General features: G+C 43.6%; 1 protein-coding gene across 1 annotated transcript; it reads right to left on the bottom strand.

Annotated features, from left to right (window-relative positions):
* Window positions 1–652: 652 nt before the first annotated feature.
* LOC115200514 (heat shock protein beta-8) lies at window positions 653–11925 on the bottom strand. Its single transcript, XM_029763639.1, has 4 exons — window positions 11847–11925; window positions 11154–11569; window positions 7046–7109; window positions 653–1867 (listed from the first exon to the last, which is right to left on the bottom strand). The coding sequence occupies exons 2-4, from the start codon at window positions 11554–11556 to the stop codon at window positions 1687–1689; spliced, it is 648 nt and encodes a 215-aa protein (XP_029619499.1). The 5' UTR covers window positions 11557–11569; window positions 11847–11925; the 3' UTR covers window positions 653–1686.
* Window positions 11926–19813: the final 7888 nt, after the last annotated feature.

Below are 19813 nucleotides of genomic sequence, written 5' to 3'. Positions count from 1 at the left end.
GGGTCTGAATACTTTCCAAATGCACTGATATGTTACCCAATTCCTGTTGTTGGGCACTGTCGGACAGACGTCTTGGATTCTGGCCCATACTGTACATGGCACAAATCCACAGAACAAAACACACAGATGTGAACACACACTGGGATTGATGGGAGGTTTTATTGCATAAACAAATACAAAGATATCAAGAAGAGGGAAGAGAGGGAGGAGGAGAGGAGGGAGGGCATAGGGAGGTGAGGAGGGACGGATGGGAGAGAGAGAGAGAGAGGGAGGAGGAGAGGAGGGAGGGCAGAGGGAGGAGAGGATGGGAGAGAGAGCGAGAGAGGGAGGAGGAGAGGAGGGAGGGCAGAGGGAGGTGAGGAGGGAGGGATGGGAGAGAGAGCGAGAGAGGGAGGAGGAGAGGAGGGAGGGCAGAGGAAGGAGAGGAGGGACGGATGGGAGAGAGAGCGAGAGAGGGAGGAGGAGAGGAGGGAGGGCAGAGGGAGGTGAGGAGGGAGGGATGGGAGAGAGAGAGAGGGAGGAGGAGAGGAGGGAGGGCAGAGGGAGGTGAGGAGGGAGGGATGGGAGAGAGAGAGAGAGAGAGAGGGGGGAGAGAGAAGGAGGGAGGGCAGAGGGAGGTGAGGAGGGACGGATGGGAGAGAGAGAGAGAGGGGGGGGGAGGAGGAGGGAGGGATGGGAAAAGTCTGGCAAAAAGTTTATTACCTTTGCACCAAGAACCAACACAACGTCATCATCACATGTACAAATAAAAAAATGCAAAGAACATTATTTTGTAAGACCTCTAGTTAGGGCAATCACGGCACTTGAATAGACCTGTGTATGGATTTGGATCGGTATATACGGTAGGTAAGCTACAGTGCAATTTATTTACAGTCAGTCACCTACATTGGGGTATAATACAATATCAACACACACTATAACGATAATGAGACTATAACTTATCTTCCCACTCAGTCATATTGTACGACTTGCTTATGAATTTCAATGAGCTTCTTAAAATTTACTCATTCAACATAATATGATTGACAATGGATCAATTACACATAAAAGACATTGCATGATGCATATCCGTCAAATAACGTGTGAAATACTGCAGGGAGACATGACATTACGGAACGACCCAGATAGAATGGGCTCCCAGCCTTGAGCCAGCCTCTGTCAGTATCTGAACAGGTCAGTTCAGCACTGCATATACCTGGGACAGCATAGAATGGACGGCATGCTGTACCAGTATAGAGTAGCAATGCTACTGTGAGACAGTGGATTGATTTAGTTTGTGACTTGTAATTAAATCGGTGCGAGAACCAAGCAGCATGGCTACCAAGAGATACACAAAAAAAAAAAAATTTTTTAGGGGGAAGATTGAGCGATTACTTTACACTCAAAATGAAAATCAGGGTGTTTCTTTGACACCCTATTCCCTATTTAGGGGTCAGAAGTAGTCTACAAAGGAAATAGGGTAATGTAGGTGCTACAACATATGCTGAGGATCTCCAAGGCTTTGAACATGTTAGCTCTTCCTCTACTCTGCTGGATGCTCAATTATGGAGTTAAATTAGTGCCAATTATCAAACATACATGATTTTTGGGTCAAATCTGGCTCTGTACGCCATGGTTGTCCCGAAAGGGGGGCCCGGGGTGAGCCTGTGTCTCCCCAGGGAAGAGAGCTCGGTCCTGGGCTTCTTCCTAGACCATGGCGGCCTCCTGGGGCCTGGCCTCTTGGCTCTGGCTGGCCTCCTCCATCTCTCCCTGGGGACCTTCGTTACTGAAGAGGTAGTAGGGAGGGCTCTGCCGCGCCTCGATGATCAACACCCCCTCTGGCGACAAGGAGGCGAAGACCGTCACAGGGTCAACGTCGGTTGGAATCCTGGGAAGGAGAGAGAAAGACAGAACATATGTGAGAGACTCGTACATAGACTTTTAAGCTTGAGGGTCTTGAAAAGGTTGGTAACTACAAAAACAGAGAGAACAGGTGTGAGAGAAAGAGCAAAAAAAATGAAGTGTACACCCCTGTGCTTGGACGTCTTAAAAACATTAACCTCACCTCAGCAGTACTGCAAATACCGTTTGGTGCCAAGACACAGATTTGATTGACATCTTGTCGACAGCCTCCAGTTATATACAGAGGATTTAACACTATCTCATAACAGCCTCCAGTTATAAACAGAGGATTTAACACTATCAGTTATAAACAGAGGGTGTAAAACTGTCCGTGAGGAGAAACCTTGGCTGCAGATGAAATTGTTGTTGAAAACTATTTTTTTCTCTCCCTCTTTGGCCTTCGCTCATTCCGAATGCGTAATCTCACACCCCAGAGATAAATGTAAATGTATTTTCCAGGTTTTCATTAAAATGTTCTGGCTACCATCATCTTTGTGGCGCCATGAGGGAGAAAATAATAAAGAAGAAGAAGAAGAAATGAGACGGACTCGCTCCAGGCGCAGGACTGAGAAATAAAGATTCCAATTATACAAAAAATGGCTGTCTGATGCAAAGTTTATTATCACCTGCAATTTCCATCTACATACTTTTCTAACCAGCTCATCCCAACAGCCAGGTGGATGGGTAGCAGACAATTTCAAGTTAGACAGAAGAGCTTTTTCATTCTCCATTTTCCCCCAAGGTTTTTGTACTGAAAATATGATACATACTGTATATGACTAGATTAGCATAAATGGCTTCCTCATAAATGTGTAGTGAGAGAGGGAAAGAAAGAAAGAAAGAGGGAAAATGAGAGAGAGAGAGAGGGAGAGAGAGAGAGAAAGAGAGAGAGAGAGAAAGAGAGCAAGAGAGATTCAGTGAGATATTGTTACCTTCCGTCAAAATGTTTAAGAGAATTCTAAAGGAAAGAGAGGGAGAGAGAACGAGAGAACGAGGAAGAGACAGAGAGTTTAGAGCGAGAGGGAGAGACAGAGAGTTTAGAGAGAGGGAGAAATACATTTATTTAGTTAGAGTGAGAGAAAGTGAGAAAGAGTGAGAAAGAGAGACAGAGAACTGAGTTCTGTGTTGACAGGAATAAAAGTGAGATACAGTATTACCTTCCGTCAAAATGTTTAGGAGAATTCTGAAGGATGGAGAGAGGAGGACTCGCGTGATTGGACCAATATGAGATAAACTGACAGAGATTGCTTTTGAAATGGTATCCTATTCCCTATGTAGTGCACTACTTTTAACCAGTGCCCATGCACCGGTCAGAATTAGTGCACTATATAGGGAATCGGTTGCATTTTCGGATGCAACCCTGCTATGATTGGACCAATATGAGATAAACAGACAGAGATTCAAAGCTGACCTTGGAGAAGATAGGAAATACAGTATCATTGGAAGATAGCCCAGACAGAAGTATACTGTATGGCTCTGGGTTTGAGCTACAACTAGCCTTGTATCCCACAAATGTCAGCGTGGTATTTATTAACCTATACTGAGCTTTGTCTTGTCTTTTCTCACTTATGACATTTTAGTAGCACGTCCATCCCATAATAGTTCTAAACACACATTCTCGCCATAGTCATATGTGTGACCTTGCTTACAGATGCTAATGTCGTAAGTCAGATAAATTGTGTGAGAGAGAGAGAAAGAAAGACAGAGAGTGAGAGATAGAGAGTAGCCAGAGAGAGAGACATAAAGACAGACCCACGGACAGAGAGAAAGATAAAAAGAGAGAGAGAGAGAGAGAGAGAGAGAGAGAGAGAGAGAGAGAGAGAGAGAGAAAAGAAAAAACACCAGAAGGACCGAGAGAGAGGGAGGGGAGAGAAAGAGCGAGAACAAACGAGAGACAGCGACTCCAAACGGACTGGTATCTGGTCTTTGTCAAGGAGCATGGCCAAATAAAGCCCTCCGTCCATCCGTCACAGGAGTTTCCATATGAGCTGCCAAGTGTTCCTAGGTCCTTAAATAAACAACCCAGCCTCATGGACCTAGACCTAGAGTCTACCCTCCATTTCATTAGCATAACCCCTCTACAGTCTACCATCTTCACACACAAATGACAATTGCCTGACCATAAGACAGGAGTTCAAGGAGGCCAAGGACCAATGGATAGAGGGGAAAGAGTGAGGAGAAAGAGATCCCTCAGACACATTCATGTGTGGAAAGTTGGAAGCGACTGAAGAGTTCAGGATAAATCATCCCTTCAAGGCTTCAATTCACGGTCCCCTATTTTCTCAATGCAGCATGGCATAGTCAGTGTCTCTCTGACAAAGTCAAATCACTCATCCGACTTATTACGAGCCACACCGGGCTGTAGAGCCTTATCTGTCCGGATGGGGATTTTGTTTAACTCTGGCTACACTTCTTTTTATCTAGCCTATTGATTCTGTATGGCTGCCAAAAACTGTCCAATATAAAAAACATTCAGGGGTAGTGAAACAGGGCTTGGGGGAAGAGAGAGAGAGAGGAGAGATAGAAGAGAGAGAAAGAGAGAGAGAAAAATACAGAGAGTGTGTGTGTGTCTGTGTGTGTGTGTGTGTGTTTGTCTGTGTGAGTGTGTGTTTGTCTGTGTGAGTGTGTGTGTGTGTGTGTGTGTGTGTGTGTGTGTGTGTGTGTGTGTGTGTGTGTGTGTGTGTGTGTGTGTGTGTGTGTGTGTGTGTGTGCCTGTGTGTGTGCCTGTGCAGCTGATGGACTGAGTCAATCTGAAGCAGTCCAGTATTATTATGTCTATCACAGGAATAGCGACAGGAGGCAAAGTGACAATGACAATCCACCCACAGCCCTGAATAACAAACACACTGAGACCTTCACAGCAAAACACACAGGAATGACATTCCAGAGACTTCCAGGGACATTGAGTTACAGTGTGTTTGCTTCTAGAATAACTAAAGTAGTTAACCTTGGTGATGCACTATATTTTCACTCCAGAACATTCAGAGAAAAATGATCTGTAGTTAACCATTGGAATCATTTTTATTGAATCCTATCCCTACAGACACCATCCTATAAGACCACAATCAATTGATAGATCAATAATGGCAAAAAAAGCAGGGCATTATCATGAATACAGTCACAGTTAAAGGCTGTTGACTGTGACTCGGCTCAACGTGCACCAGAGTTGAATAACCTGCCAGAAATAGCCCAGCTCTACTCTTTTAGACTAAAAACAACACACGGTTTCTCATGCATGTATACATTAGATTAGGCAGTACAGAAATGTCTCCTCTCTCTCTCCACTGAGTGTAGCCTACTGTACTCTACAGCCAGAGAATTCCTGTATTGAGGACAGTTATTTTTATCCACACTATTCTATCTCTCAGTCCGTCAATTGCTTCTGGTTTAGCTTAGCTGGAGCACAACGTATGTGTGTGTGTGTGTGTGTGTGTGTGTGCGTGCAGGTGTGAGTGTTTGTGTGATCTAAGGGATTCCAATTACAGGGCTTGGTGATATGATGACAGAGAGAGAGAGTAGTGCTGGAGCCTGTGCAGACCAGCTGCCTACTAATTAGCCAAGGGGAAATGAACAACATTGAAGTGACGCCTGTAAGACACCGGATGTGTCCCAAATGGCCCCTTATTCCCTATATAGTACACTACTTTCGACTGGGGCCTATAGGGTGTTGTGTACTATGTACTGTAGGGAAGACAGTGCCGTTTGGGAGGCAGCCAGTGCCCCTGTACTCATGATTAGCACCCCTGTCTGATGTTCCATAGTCCCAATTAACAGGGGCATGGCTCTATGGAACGTTCTACACACTAGACGCCTTTCTTGGGTTACTGGGACAATCAGCTGATTTTTAGATATAAGATCATATGACAATAGATGATTGAAATGTCTGCTAGATTAGCTGTGGGATGACTGTAGGAAGTAGGGTAATCCTAAAGGAACAACTGTTTATCGGTTGTTGATGTTTAGGGCGTCTAGGAATGAGCGGCACCTTAAATATTGGCTGATATGAAAATAGCTGTTTGAAATATCTGCTAACCCGTGGCTAGACTGTAGGAGGTAGGGCATTCGTAAAGGAACAACTGTTTATCAGTTGTTGTTATTGTTTTGCACGCCTAGGAATGAGCCAACATTTTTTATATTGGATTGTATAACAATAGATGTGTGAAATGTCTGTTTGATAACCTGTGTGTACTGGGGAGACTGCTGATAACCTATGGGTACTGGGGAGACTGCTGATAACCTGTGGGTACTGGGGAGACTGCTGATAACCTGTGGGTACTGGGGAGACTGATGAAAACCTGTGGGTACTGGGGAGACTGCTGATAACCTGTGGGTACTGGGGAGACTGCTGATAACCTGTGGGTACTGGGGAGACTGATGAAAACCTGTGGGTACTGGGGAGACTGCTGATAACCTGTGGGTACTGGGGAGACTGCTGACAACCTGTGTGTACTGGGGAGACTGCTGACAACCTGTGTGTACTGGGGAGACTGCTGATAACCTGTGGGTACTGGGGAGACTGCTGATAACCTGTGGGTACTGGGGAGACTGCTGATAACCTGTGGGTACTGGGGAGACTGATGAAAACCTGTGGGTACTGGGGAGACTGCTGAGAACCTGTGGGTACTGGGGAGACTGCTGATAACCTGTGGGTACTGGGGAGACTGCTGACAACCTGTGTGTACTGGGGAGACTGCTGACAACCTGTGTGTACTGGGGAGACTGCTGACAACCTGTGGGTACTGGGGAGACTGCTGATAACCTGTGGGTACTGGGGAGACTGCTGATAACCTGTGGGTACTGGGGAGACTGCTGATAACCTGTGGGTACTGGGGAGACTGCTGATAACCTGTGGGTACTGGGGAGACTGCTGAGAACCTGTGGGTACTGGGGAGACTGCTGACAACCTGTGGGAACTGGGGAGACTGATGACAACCTGTGGGTACTGGGGAGACTGATGACAACCTGTGGGTACTGGGGAGACCGCTGACAACCTGTGGGTACTGGGGAGACTGATGACAACCTGTGGGTACTGGGGAGACTGCAATAAGTAAAGTGATCCTAAAGGTGCATCGGTTTATCGGTTGTTGTTATTGTTGTTGTTTTTGTTGTTGTTTTTGTTGTTTTGTTGTTGTTGTTATTGTTCCAGGCAGCTATGGATACTCACTGTATCTTCTTTGTGAAGTTCTTTGTCACGATGCCTCCTTCCTCCTGCTTCTCTTCATGTTTCCCTGTGGGAAAAACAACATGAAATACAATGAACAGAGTGCAACGAACCCCAACAAGTCATACTTTGTCAAATTGTGTAATCTCTCTCGCTTGGTCATAGCTTCTGATAAGTGGGAGGTGCAATCAACAACATGTCATGTGGCAAAAATCTCAGTGTCGTTATCTAAAGCGCAGGATTGTGGAGTCCAGAAGTTAACATGGACTCTAGACATAGTCCTTGGTGTAAGGGTGGGTCATATAATTCAATTAAATTCAACTCAAAGGGGCAGCAGCTAGTGGTTAGAGCGTTGGGCCAGTAACCAAAAGGTTGCTGGATCGAATATCCAAGCAGACAAGGTAAAAATCTGTTGTTCTACCCTTGAACAAGGCAGTTAACCCACTGTTCCCTGGTAGGCAGTCATTGTAAATAAGAGTTTGTTCTTAACTGACATGCCTAATTAAGTGAATAAAAAAAGGACTTTATTATAATCACAGGAATGACGCAGAACAACCCCTCCCCATTTCCCATCTTAACCCTACTTCTTCTCAGATGATGAAATCACCAACCCTGACAGAGGGAGGAATAGAGAAAGTGAGAAATGGAAAGAAAGATCTGGAAAGCCCCAGAATGAAGGACACCTCATCTTAATAAAGTCCTGTTTATGACTCCTGTCTGTGCAGCTGCTCTGAAAGCTAAATGTCAGTGTAGCAGCCGCTGCCCAACACCCCTACCCTCTGCTCCGTCCCACCCAGCTATGTGCAACCTTATACCCCCGCTGTGTGACGTCTACACCTGAGGAAAGTGCTGGACTGGCCTAGAGCTCTGGAGAGAACAGAAACATAACCACAGCTCTGGTCTGGAGAGAACAGAAACATAACCACAGCTCTGGTCTGGAGAGAACAGAAACATAACCACAGCTCTGGTCTGGAGAGAACAGAAACATAACCACAGCTCTGGTCTGGAGAGAACAGAAACATAACCACAGCTCTGGTCTGGAGAGAACAGAAACATAACCACAGCTTTGGTCTGGAGAGAACAGAAACATAACCACAGCTCTGGTCTGGAGAGAATAGAAACATAACCACAGCTCTGGTCTGGAGAGAACAGAAATATAACAACAGCTCTGGTCTGGAGAGAACAGAAACATAACCACAGCTCTGGTCTGGAGAGAACAGAAACATAACCACAGCTCTGGTCTGGAGAGAATAGAAACATAACCACAGCTCTGGTCTGGAGAGAACAGAAATATAACAACAGCTCTGGTCTGGAGAGAACAGAAACATAACCACAGCTCTGGTCTGGAGATAATAGAAATATAACCACAGCTCTGGTCTGGAGAGAAAAGAAACATAACCTCAGCTCTGGTCTGGAGAGAACAGAAACATAACCACAGCTCTGGTCTGGAGAGAATAGAAACATAACCACAGCTCTGGTCTGGAGAGAACAGAAACATAACCACAGCTCTGGTCTGGAGAGAACAGAAACATAACCACAGCTCTGGTCTGGAGAGAACAGAAACATAACCACAGCTCTGGTCTGGAGAGAACAGAAACATAACCACAGCTCTGGTCTGGAGAGAATAGAAACATAACCACAGCTCTGATCTGGAGAGAACAGAAACATAACCACAGCTCTGGTCTGGAGAGAACAGAAACATAACCACAGCTCTGGTCTGGAGAGAACAGAAACATAACCACAGCTCTGGTCTGGAGAGAATAGAAACATAACCACAGCTCTGATCTGATCTGGAGAGAACAGAAATATAACCACAGCTCTGATCTGGAGAGAACAGAAACTGTCCTGGAGAGAACACAACCAATCACAACCTCTCTCTCAGTCTCCTTGAACCTCTCATCCTCTCTCAGTCTCCTTGAGCCTCTCACCCTCCCTCAGTCTCCTTGAGCCTCTCACTCTCCCTCAGTCTCCTTGAGCCTCTCACCCTCCCTCAGTCTCCTTGAGCCTCTCACCCTCCCTCAGTCTCCTTGAGCCTCTCACTCTCCCTCAGTCTCCTTGAGCCTCTCACCCTCCCTCAGTCTCCTTGAGCCTCTCACCCTCCCTCAGTCTCCTTGAGCCTCTCACCCTCCCTCAGTCTCCTTGAGCCTCTCACTCTCCCTCAGTCTCCTTGAACCTCTCATCCTCTCTCAGTCTCCTTGAGCCTCTCACCCTCCCTCAGTCTCCTTGAGCCTCTCACTCTCCCTCAGTCTCCTTGAGCCTCTCACCCTCCCTCAGTCTCCTTGAGCCTCTCACCCTCCCTCAGTCTCCTTGAGCCTCTCACCCTCCCTCAGTCTCCTTGAGCCTCTCACCCTCTCTCAGTCTCCTTGAGCCTCTCATCCTCTTCTCAGTCCCGTGTGGTACGGATGTCACATTCCTAACTGCCTTGGTAACACACTCAGACTGCACTTGTCAGATCACATTAGTTTCTTAATTGCAAGTATGATATACATCCATTCAAAGTGTCTTTTTTTTTGCTGCAGCCCCAAGGACACACTGCTTTGTGATAACTCAGAAACTACTACGAGGCAAAAACTCTGTTCAGCCAAAGTTAGGTTGATTTTTGACGGTTACTATCTGCACATGACATGAGAGAAAGCACGGACTGGCCACGTCAACCCCGACTTTAACATGCTTATGACATGCTCACACAGACACACATTTAGAACAGGTCAGGTCACAGAGGCAGGCAGTCAGGAAGAGCCCCCAGAGGCTGACTGAATGGCCCAAATGGCATACCAACACTGTGTTTATAAAAAGCTCCGTATGAGGCCTAGTCTCTTCTCTCCGGTAACTTACACTCCACCTGGCATTCTTCAGTTGTCCGTTAAATATTTGGTCTACAGTCTAAAGAAGCCATGGACAGCTTTAAATATCTTTTATACTTATTTCAACCTACATTCAGAACCTGGTAAAAACATAACAAACTCAAAGATTGTATGGATGCCCTGGATTGGAGGTTTATATAGCCCCTGTACTTATTTAGTTCTACAATCAGCACAGTTCAGTTCAGTTGACTTCAGTAAATCAGTTCAGTGCCTGGTAAACACAACAAACTCAAAGATTATACTGTATGAATTGATGAAATACTCAAGGGGGGTGTAGGCACTAATCAGCTATCGCCAGGCAGAATAATACTTCCAGAAACAAGCTGTTCAGTGTATTTGGTTCCTAGGATCAGAGCATGGTAGCGCAACAAGAGCATACGATTAAATAATTACTGAAGGGTCTAGTCAGCTATCACCGGGCAGAATAATACTTCCAGAAACAAGCTGTTCAGTGTATTTGGTTCCTAGGATCAGAGCATGGTAGCACAACAAGAGCATACGATTAAATAATTACTGAAGGGTCTAGTCAGCTATCACCAGAATAACAGTTCCAAAACATTCTCTAACACTAACAGCAGTGTGTTGCTTGTCTCCTTCTGGACAGAGACTGTTGTCACGGGCCTTCCTCACTTAAATCTATATCTGTCTCATGGGTGAGTGATTCTGGAGACATCTGAACAGGTGCCTGGGCTTGATGAACAGGGCTGGCAATCTGCAAGTCATGGACCCTACTGCCCCATATACTGTAGGTTGTAGGGTATTCAAACATTGTTATCATATGAGCTGGCTATGAGAATATATGATGTACATATTTTAAATATGAATATAACTATTTTGTAAATAATCATGTCTATTGTGTACTTTAATTGTATGTATGAGAGGATGCATATCATTTCATTTTCAAATGTGACACAATAGCCTATATAAGTAGAGTTGTTAATGTTTGTTATTGATCCCCAAAGCAACTGCACTCTGACAATCAACACTTTTTCTTAGAGGTGTTCAAGTCAATTACTGTATAGTTGAAGCAGGACAATGGCTCTATTCAATTCGTATTGCGGAAGTTCAGCATTACAGTGTGATTGAAATGTAAAGGCAATGTTCCCGCTTTATCGGAGACTACGTTCACTGTAAACCCTGCATACAGTATGACGCCTCAATCGGAAATGACCTTTACATTTATATCGCGCAATCTGTAACGCCTCAGAGATACAGATTGAATAGAGCCTAAACTAATATGCCCTCACCTGATACTTCTACAAACCCATCTTTGGTTTTGATGTTAAGTTCCTCTGGTTTGAAGCTGTGGACGTTCACACAAACTTTCCACGGCTCTCCCGGCGTCTGGGTCGGAGAGCTGCGGGGGGACTCGCTGTATCTCGTGCTGTACACAGGCGGCTGCCCAGTCGATGCACGCGTTGGTGGAAACCCTGTGCGCAGAGTGCCCGTGAATGGTGCGGAAAGCCGCGTGCTGAGCCGGCTAGGCCGAGCCCAACCGGGCCAGTCCATTGACAAGTCTTCAGGGAAAGGGGACATCCCAAAGTCATCGTCCATAAACCGAGAGGCCAGTGACGGACTCTCTCTGAAAGGGTCTCGGGGGACCCTCTGCCTACTTCCCAGCGTTCCCAGAGTGTAGAAGTCTTCTGCCATGATCAACTGGCTGCTGCTCCAAATAAGAAAAGTAAGAAAAAAGTTTACTCTGTCCAAGTTTACTCTCCCCAAGCTGACAATTGCCAAAGTAATGTAAATATATAGTAGACAATGAGAAAAAAAGTTGTAAACCAGATGATTTCCTAAAAACAAAAGTTAATCTATGCTTTTCTAGTGTTGCGCTCAAGACAGTTACGCATTGAATCACCCCAAAATAACGGACATCGACTTGTGACGACCCCTTCCCTTAGTATCCTCGAAGTTGAATACGGTCTTTGAGTTGAACTGACCTTATATTGACTGGAAGACCGTTTTATATGGCTACCGTTTCCCCTGACGGTGAGTGTGCACAACAATGTCCAGAAAGTGTGCGGTGCCTCTGGGCGCAACAAGCAACAGCTGACAGAAGAAGCCCCTCCCTGTCGGTCCAAGTTTAGCCATTAGCGCTGGATGGTGTCACTAGTCCAACAGTCTTGTCCGTTGAAACCATCCATACCCCAGTGACTCATTATCTTTTTAATAGAAAATAACGCATGGCTTCAGGCGCAGCCTGGGAGATAGGTGGAGACTCAGAGGCTGGGGGAGAGCAAGGGGCAGACACACTGATGTCACCATACGGATAAAACAATATAACTAATGAGTCAGGTTTGTCAGTATGTATGGCATGTATTTACGGTGTGTCTGTACAGTTGGCCGTAGTCAAACAACCCTTTAGGATCTTCTAGTTAAATAAAGGTTACATTAAAAAAAGGATTGTCACCTCTATCAGAATCATATTGTAATCCTATCGTTTTGTTCCTGTCGAATATATATATATATATTTTACCTTTATTAGCCAGTTAAGAACAATTTCTTAATTACAATGACGGCCTACCAAAAGGCAAAATACCTCCTGCGGGGACGGGGGCTGGGATTAAAAATAAAACAAATTAAATTAAATAACATATAAATATAGGACAAAACACACATCACGTCAAGAGAGACAAGACAACACTACATAAAGAGAGACCTAAGACAACAACACAGCAAGGCAGCAACACATGACATAACAGCATGGTAGAAACACAACATGACAACAACATGGTAGCAACACAACATGGTAGCAGCACAAAACATGGTACATACATTATTGGGCAAAGACAACAACACAAAGGGCAAGAAGGTAAAGACAACAATTCATCATGCAAAGCAGCCACAAGTGTCAGTAAGAGTGTCCATGATTGAGTCTTTGAATGAAGAGATGGAGATTAAACTGTCCATTTTGAGTGTTTGTTGCAGCTCTTTCCAGTCGCTAGCTGCATCAAACTCAAAAGAGGAGCGACCCAGGGATGTGTGTTGCTCTGGGGACCTTTAACAGAATGTGACTGGCAGAACAGGTGTTGTATGTGGAGGATGAGGGCTGCAGTAGGTATCTCAGATAGGGGGAGTGAGGCCTAAGAGGGTTTAATAAATAAGCATCAACCAGTGGGTCTTGCGACGGGTACACTAGTTTACAGAGGAGTATAGAGTGCAGTGATGTGCACTATAAGGTAATCACAATGACACAAAATCTATTGCTTAAAACATGTGCAGGGAATCTCTACTTTTATACCAATATTATTCTAACAGTTTTATCCTTCACTGTGCGTGAATGCAATAACTGTGATTACAGTATTTCCTGACGAAGATCTAAATGTTTTAATCATGTTTACATTTCACATTTTAGTCATTTATCAGACGCTCTTATCCAGACCAATTTACAGTAGTAGGTGGATACATTTTCATACTTTTTTCGTACTGGTCTGACATTGTACAGCATTTTATGCACTCGTTTTATGCTAGCTAAGAAACTACTGTTAGGCAGGTTTTGCATGTCAGCTGACTACAGTAGCTAATTAAGTTGTAGCCATTTCTATGTGGTTTTTCAATCACTGTATTGTTATAGCTGATGAATGGTTTTTCTTGTTTGTTATTGCTAAATACAGTATTTTATTCTCAGTGGTACAAAACCAATGATATTGATCTGTTTTAAGCAATATATTTTGTGTCATTGTGATTACTATAAATGTTTATACTAACATCACTAATCTGAGGTATAAAGTCTGCAATTACCCTCAATTCGATGTGGTAAAAACATTAGGTTGTGTAATGTAGTAACACATACTGTCCACGTACAGGAAATTAGCGCAATAAAAAATACATCTACATTTTCAGTTTAGGCTGATGTAGTGTACACATATATTTCTCACAAACTACCTGCCCTCCAGGACACCTACAGCACCTGATGTCACAGGAAGGCCAAAAAGATCATCAAGGACAACAACCACCCGAGCCACTGCCTGTTCACCCCGCTACCATCCAGAAAGTGAGGTCCGTACAGGTGCATCAAAGCTGGAACCGAGAGACTGAAAAACAGCTTCTATCTCAAGGCCATCAGACTGTTAAACAGCCATCACTAACACAGAGAGGCTGCTGCCTACATACAGACTTGAAATCATTGGCCACTTTAATAAATGGATCACTAGTCACTTTAATATTGCCACTTTAATCATGTTTACTTAGCAATACTCATCTCATATGTATATAATGTATTCTATACTATCTACTGTATCTTAGTCTATGCTGCTCTGACATTGCTCGTCCATGTATTTATATATTCTTAATTCCATTCCTTTGCTTAGATTTGTGTGTATTGGGTATATGTTGTGAAATTGTTAGCTATAACTCGGAACTAGAAGCACAAGCATTTCGCTACACCTGCAATAACATCTGCTAGACACGTGTACATGACCAATAAATTTGGATTTGATTTACATAAAAATGCTCTTATGCACAATTTAAGCGGGCAGTTTAAGCGGGCGCTCTAGAAAAAGCTCCCATAGTGTTGATATTATTCTAATCATTGTTATTTCAGACCACATTGTATGGACACCACAATTGGATAAATACATTTGAACTGTGTTCGAATACTCATACTAACCGCACTAACCATACTATTTGTGACGTACATTGAGTATGTATTATGCTTATTGGTCATAGTATCGATATAGTTAGTATGCCAATGTCGTACTACATTTGCCAAAATACGAAGTATACAAGCAGTGGACACTATTTCCGGGCTTTCAGGGCCCATAATGCAATTCTTTCCGAAAATGGGCGTGGCTTCACAACATTTTCAGATTTGAAGAAAATGGTGGAAAATATGCAGCCGAAGTCCGACGAGCGCAGATACAAATTCATTGCTTTAATTATGACAAATGTTAAGAAAATGTTGAGCAATGTAAGAAGGTAATGACTTTTCAAATAAGTTACGTTACACGTCGTGTTTGGCTGACAATTTGTTAGCTACGCTATCCTTACGAACCACCTAGCATATCATTACAGCAGTATGTACCTGTATGTTAGCTAGCTACGCTGTCCTTACAAACCACCTAGCATATCATTACAGCAGTATGTACCTGTATGTTAGCTAGCTAGGCTGTCCTTACGAACCACCTAGCATATCATTACAGCAGTATGTACCTGTATTTTAGCTAGCTACGCTGTCCTTACAAACCACCTAGCATATCATTACAGCAGTATGTGCCGGTATGTTAGCTAGCTACACTGTCCTTACGAACCACATAGCATATCATTACAGCAGTATGTACCTGTATGTTAGCTAGCTACCTAAGTAACGTCGTTAGGTGGCTACTAATACATTGAACTTGCCAGTATATTAACTATATGCTACCTAACAAACTACCCAACGTTTATTGACTTGATTATTCACATAATTCTTAGCTTAGCGGTATAGTCGTTGTGCATTCTCAATGGACATTGTTAATTTGGGTGCGTTCGTAAATTCGCTCTGGCCATGTACTCCGATTTCAAAGCAATCTTGTCTGAGTGTGCCAGAGCACAGAATAACCGATTAATTTACAAACGCCTGTTGAATATGGTCGGTGTCAGTAAACGTAGGCAAAAAATCGTTACAGTCACCAACGCTCCGGATAACATGAAAACAGCCTAACCAGCTCTGCTAGGGAGAGTAAAATGGTCAGAGTGGTCTCATTTGTGTCTGGAAGAAGCTAGCAAGCTAGTCAATGTTAGCCAGTTAGCTTGGGTGCTTGACTGCCGTTGTGAGGTTAGAACGCTGGGATCAACCCTACTCCTCGGCCAGAGCGTCCAGTGCGCGTTCTGAATGCTCCAAGAGTGGAACGCTCTGAATTTACGAACTGACAATCTGACAACGCTCTGAATTTACAAACGCCCAGAGAGTACTCTGGCACTCCAGATTGAATTTACGAAACACACCCAAAGTCGTAAAATGTCTACCTAGTAATGTTGTGTTATGCTAACAAGCTAGCAAGAGGTTGCATAGCAACAGAATCAACTTGCGGTAGACAGACGTAGCGCTAGTACGCTCAACTGAAAGGATACCGTTTGTTTACAGTATAATACAATTAACTTATAGTATATACTCATTAACTATGTAGTATACAGTATGAAAGTATGGGTACTTGAACACTGCTATTGTTTGGACAATCTCACAGCTAAATATGGAACAGAAACCTGAAGATTTATGTCAAACTGCAATCAAGATTAAAGACCAGTAAACTGGGAAACAGCCTCACTCCCATGTCTCCGGAGCACAATCTCCATATCTTTGCCTATTTACACCAGTGATAATTTCCTGAGATTCTCAATCTCTTTAACACACCATCACAGTTTGGGAGTGATTCAAGGCTGCAAGTTCCTTTACACTATGATCAATAGAAAAATCCTATCAGATTTAGGAACCAGTCCGATTGGACTCCTATGGGGTTCTATCCTATAGGATAGGTTCCAAAATCTGATAGGATTTTTTCTATAGGATTTTTTTCACTAGAGGGCCCAACAGTATCACATTTAAGGTAAGACCCAGGTGCAGACAGTGTCGAAATAACAAAAGTTTATTATTCGAACAGGGGCAGGAAAAAGGACAGGTCAAGATCAGGCAGAGGTCAGTAATCCAGATAGCTGGGGCAAAGGTACAGGACAGCAGGCAGGCTCAGGGCAGGCAGGAATGGTCAAAATCAGGAAACAAGAAAACAGGAACTATTGCAAAGACAGGAGAAAGTGAAAAAAAACACTGGTAGGCTTGACAAACTAAACGAACTGACAACAGACAAACAGAAAACACAGGTGTACATACACAGGGGATAATGGGGAAGATGGGCGACACCTGGAGGGGGTGGAGACAATCACAAAGACAGGTGAAACAGATCAGGGTGTGCACACAGTACTGCAACAGCAAGCAACGACTATTGTCCTACAATATACTGTAGATAAGCCCTGACTTTTTGTAGGTTTTGAAACAAATAAAATAGCAAGTAAACCCTAAAGGATGTGATTGAAAAAAAGTTTTATTCAGGATTTTAGACTCACAATCAATGATGTATGTATATAACAATCAATGATGTATACAAACCCTCGATTGCTGATGCTGTGTTTTGGCCAATGAGAGGCTTTGATGCCACCGGTCAGCCATATTGGCACTCCCTAGTAGAAGCAGTCCTACATAGGAATAACTGGAATTCTACAGTATTTCAAGGAAACCATTTAAAAAATGCTTTTGTTGTAATGGGGGCAGTGACATTAGTACTTTCAAAAAATTATACTTTAAGAAATTTAACTTTAAAAGGGCAATCAGCAGTTGCAACACAGATTTTTTTAAACTTATTTTTTTATTATTTTTTTATTTCACCTTTATTTAACCAGGTAGGCCAGTTGAGAACAAGTTCTCATTTACAACTGTGACCTGGCCAAGATAAAGCAAAGCAGTGTGAGACAAACAACACAGAGTTACACATGGGATAAACAAACGTACAGTCAATAACACAATAGAAAAATCTATATACAGTGTGTGCAAATGTAGTAAGATTAGGGAGGTAAGGCAATGAATAGGCCATAGTGGCGAAAAAAATACCATTCAGCAATTAAACACTGGGGTGATAGATGTGCAAATGAAGATGAATATGCAAGTAGAGATACTGGGGTGCAAAGGAGCAAAAAAATAAATAACAATATGGGGATGAGGTAGTTGGGTGGGCTATTTACAGATGGGCTGTGTACAGGTGCAGTGATCGGTAAGCTGCTCTGACAGCTGATGCTTAAAGTTAGTGAGGGAGATATAAGACTCCAGCTTCAGTGATTTTTGCAATTCGTTCCAGTCATTGGCAGCAGAGAACTGGAAGGAAAGGTGGCCAAAGGAGTAGTTGGCTTTGGGGATGACCAGTGAAATATACCTGCTGGAGTGCGTGCTACGGGTGGGTGCTGCTATGGTGACCAGTGAGCTGAGATAAGGTGGGGCTTTAACTAGCAAAGACTTGTAGATGACCTGGAGCCAGTGGGTTTGACGACGAATATGAAGCGAGGGCCAGCCAATGAGAGCATACAGGTCGCAGTGGTGGGTAGTATATGGGGCTTTGGTGACAAAACGGATGGCACTGTGATAGACTACATCCAATTTGCTGAGTAGAGTGTTGGAGGCTATTTTGTAAATGACATCGCCGAAGTCAAGGATCGGTAGGATAGTCAGTTTTACTAGGGTATGTTTGGCAGCATGAGTGAAGGAGGCTTTGTTGCGAAATAGGAAGCCAATTCTAGATTTAACTTTGGATTGGAGATGCTTAAAGTGAGTCTGGAAGGAGAGTTTACAGTCTAACCAGACACCTAGGTATTTATAGTTGTCCATATATTCTAAGTCAGAACCGTCCAGAGTAGTGATGCTAGTTGGGCGGGGGGGTGATCGGTTGAAGAGCATGCATTTCGTTTTACTAGCATTTAAGAGCAGTTGGAGGCCACGGACGGAGAGGTGGATGGCATTGAATGATATGTACCCATTGATTCTTGAAGAATATAACTTATAAATGCCTCATGAGCTTAGTTCAACTGTCTAACCACATCAGAACCCAGAATATAAGCTTGTTTACTCCAATGTTTGTAAACAAAGTAAATGTACACAAATCATGTATAGCCTCAAAACATGCTTCAAACTATACTTTTGATATCATTGATGGTCAGTCCTTGCATCCACATCTCTGTCTGTGAATTTGAGAGTGGTACATTTCTCCAGCCCCTTCCCTGAGCTCTTTACCCGAAACAATGGCGGGGAAACGCTTTGTTATTGTTTCTACTGCTGATTACCGCTTTAAGGAAAATGTTTTATTTATTTTTGTTTAGCTCACATAATAGAATTTAAAAGTATGTCTGTAAAGTGTCTATAATAGAATAAACATGTCAAAAACAAATGTAGACATTAATACATGCATTTCTATAGATTCCAGAGTATTTCGTACAATGGTGGGGGAGTGCCAAGATGGAGGCATGGTGGCTTCTAAACAGCACCTCCCTGTCAGTCATCTATTGTACATGTAAATAATTGCTCACAATATATGGGAAGGGGAGGGATAAGGGTTTATTTAAGGGTTCAAGGGGAGGACAATCTGATTTCAGCTGAAGCATTACAACAAGTCAAGCTCACACTGACACCATGCTGTGTGCCAGTGGGAAACCGCATCCTAGCTCTCCATCTCCACATTATTGCTCGTTCACAGAGAAAATGAGAGACTGCATCATTTAACACACTGGAGCATCAGTCTTATCATGCACCTTGTTATTTAACCTTCTGTTTTCAACATGATCAGGGATGGAGTTCAAGCACAAAGACCTCTAAAACCCACTAATATAGTTTCCAATATTTCTCAATTCCCCCCCAGTTTCCCAAATGTTTTCCTGGCTCGCTGTCACACCCTGATCTGTTTCACCTGTACTCGTTATTGTCTCCACCCCCTCCAGGTGTTGCTTGTTTTCCCCAGTGTATTTATTCCTGTGTTTCCTGTCTCTTTGTGCCAGTTTGTCTTGTATGTTTCCAAGTCAACCAGCGGTTTCTCCGGTCGCCTACTTTTTGCTATTCTCCTTTTTCTAATCTTCCCGGTTTTGACCCTTGCCTGTTTCTGGACTCTGTACCCGCTTGCTTGACCATTCTGCCTGTCTTGACCACGAGCCTGTCTGCCACTCTGTACCTCCTGGACTCTGATCTGGTGTTGACCTTTTTGCCTGTCCACGACCATTCTCTTGCCTACTCCTTTTGGATTAGTAAACATTGTCAGACTCCAACCATCTGCCTCCTGTGTCTGCATCTGGGTCTCGCCTTGTGCCTTGATACTCAATTATTTTTCTTTCAGTAGTAGTTCAATGGCTATTATAGAAACACATTATATAGCCTAGTAATGGTGATGGAAAATCAGAGAGC

This window comes from Salmo trutta, chromosome 9 (genome assembly GCF_901001165.1).
Source record: "Salmo trutta chromosome 9, fSalTru1.1, whole genome shotgun sequence".
In the NCBI taxonomy this organism is placed as follows: Eukaryota; Metazoa; Chordata; class Actinopteri; order Salmoniformes; family Salmonidae; genus Salmo; species Salmo trutta.
This window is presented reverse-complemented; position numbering and strand designations above follow the sequence as displayed.

Excerpts from the sequence above, each read along its gene's own strand:
- LOC115200514 (XM_029763639.1), bottom strand. The coding sequence starts at position 11,556 with ATGGCAGAAGACTTCTACACTCTGGGAACGCTGGGAAGTAGGCAGAGG. Across the intron at positions 7,110-11,153 it reads TGGGTTTGTAGAAGTATCAG|GGAAACATGAAGAGAAGCAG; the intron begins GTGAGGGCATAT and ends TTTTTCCCACAG. Across the intron at positions 1,868-7,045 it reads AACTTCACAAAGAAGATACA|GATTCCAACCGACGTTGACC; the intron begins GTGAGTATCCAT and ends TCTCCTTCCCAG.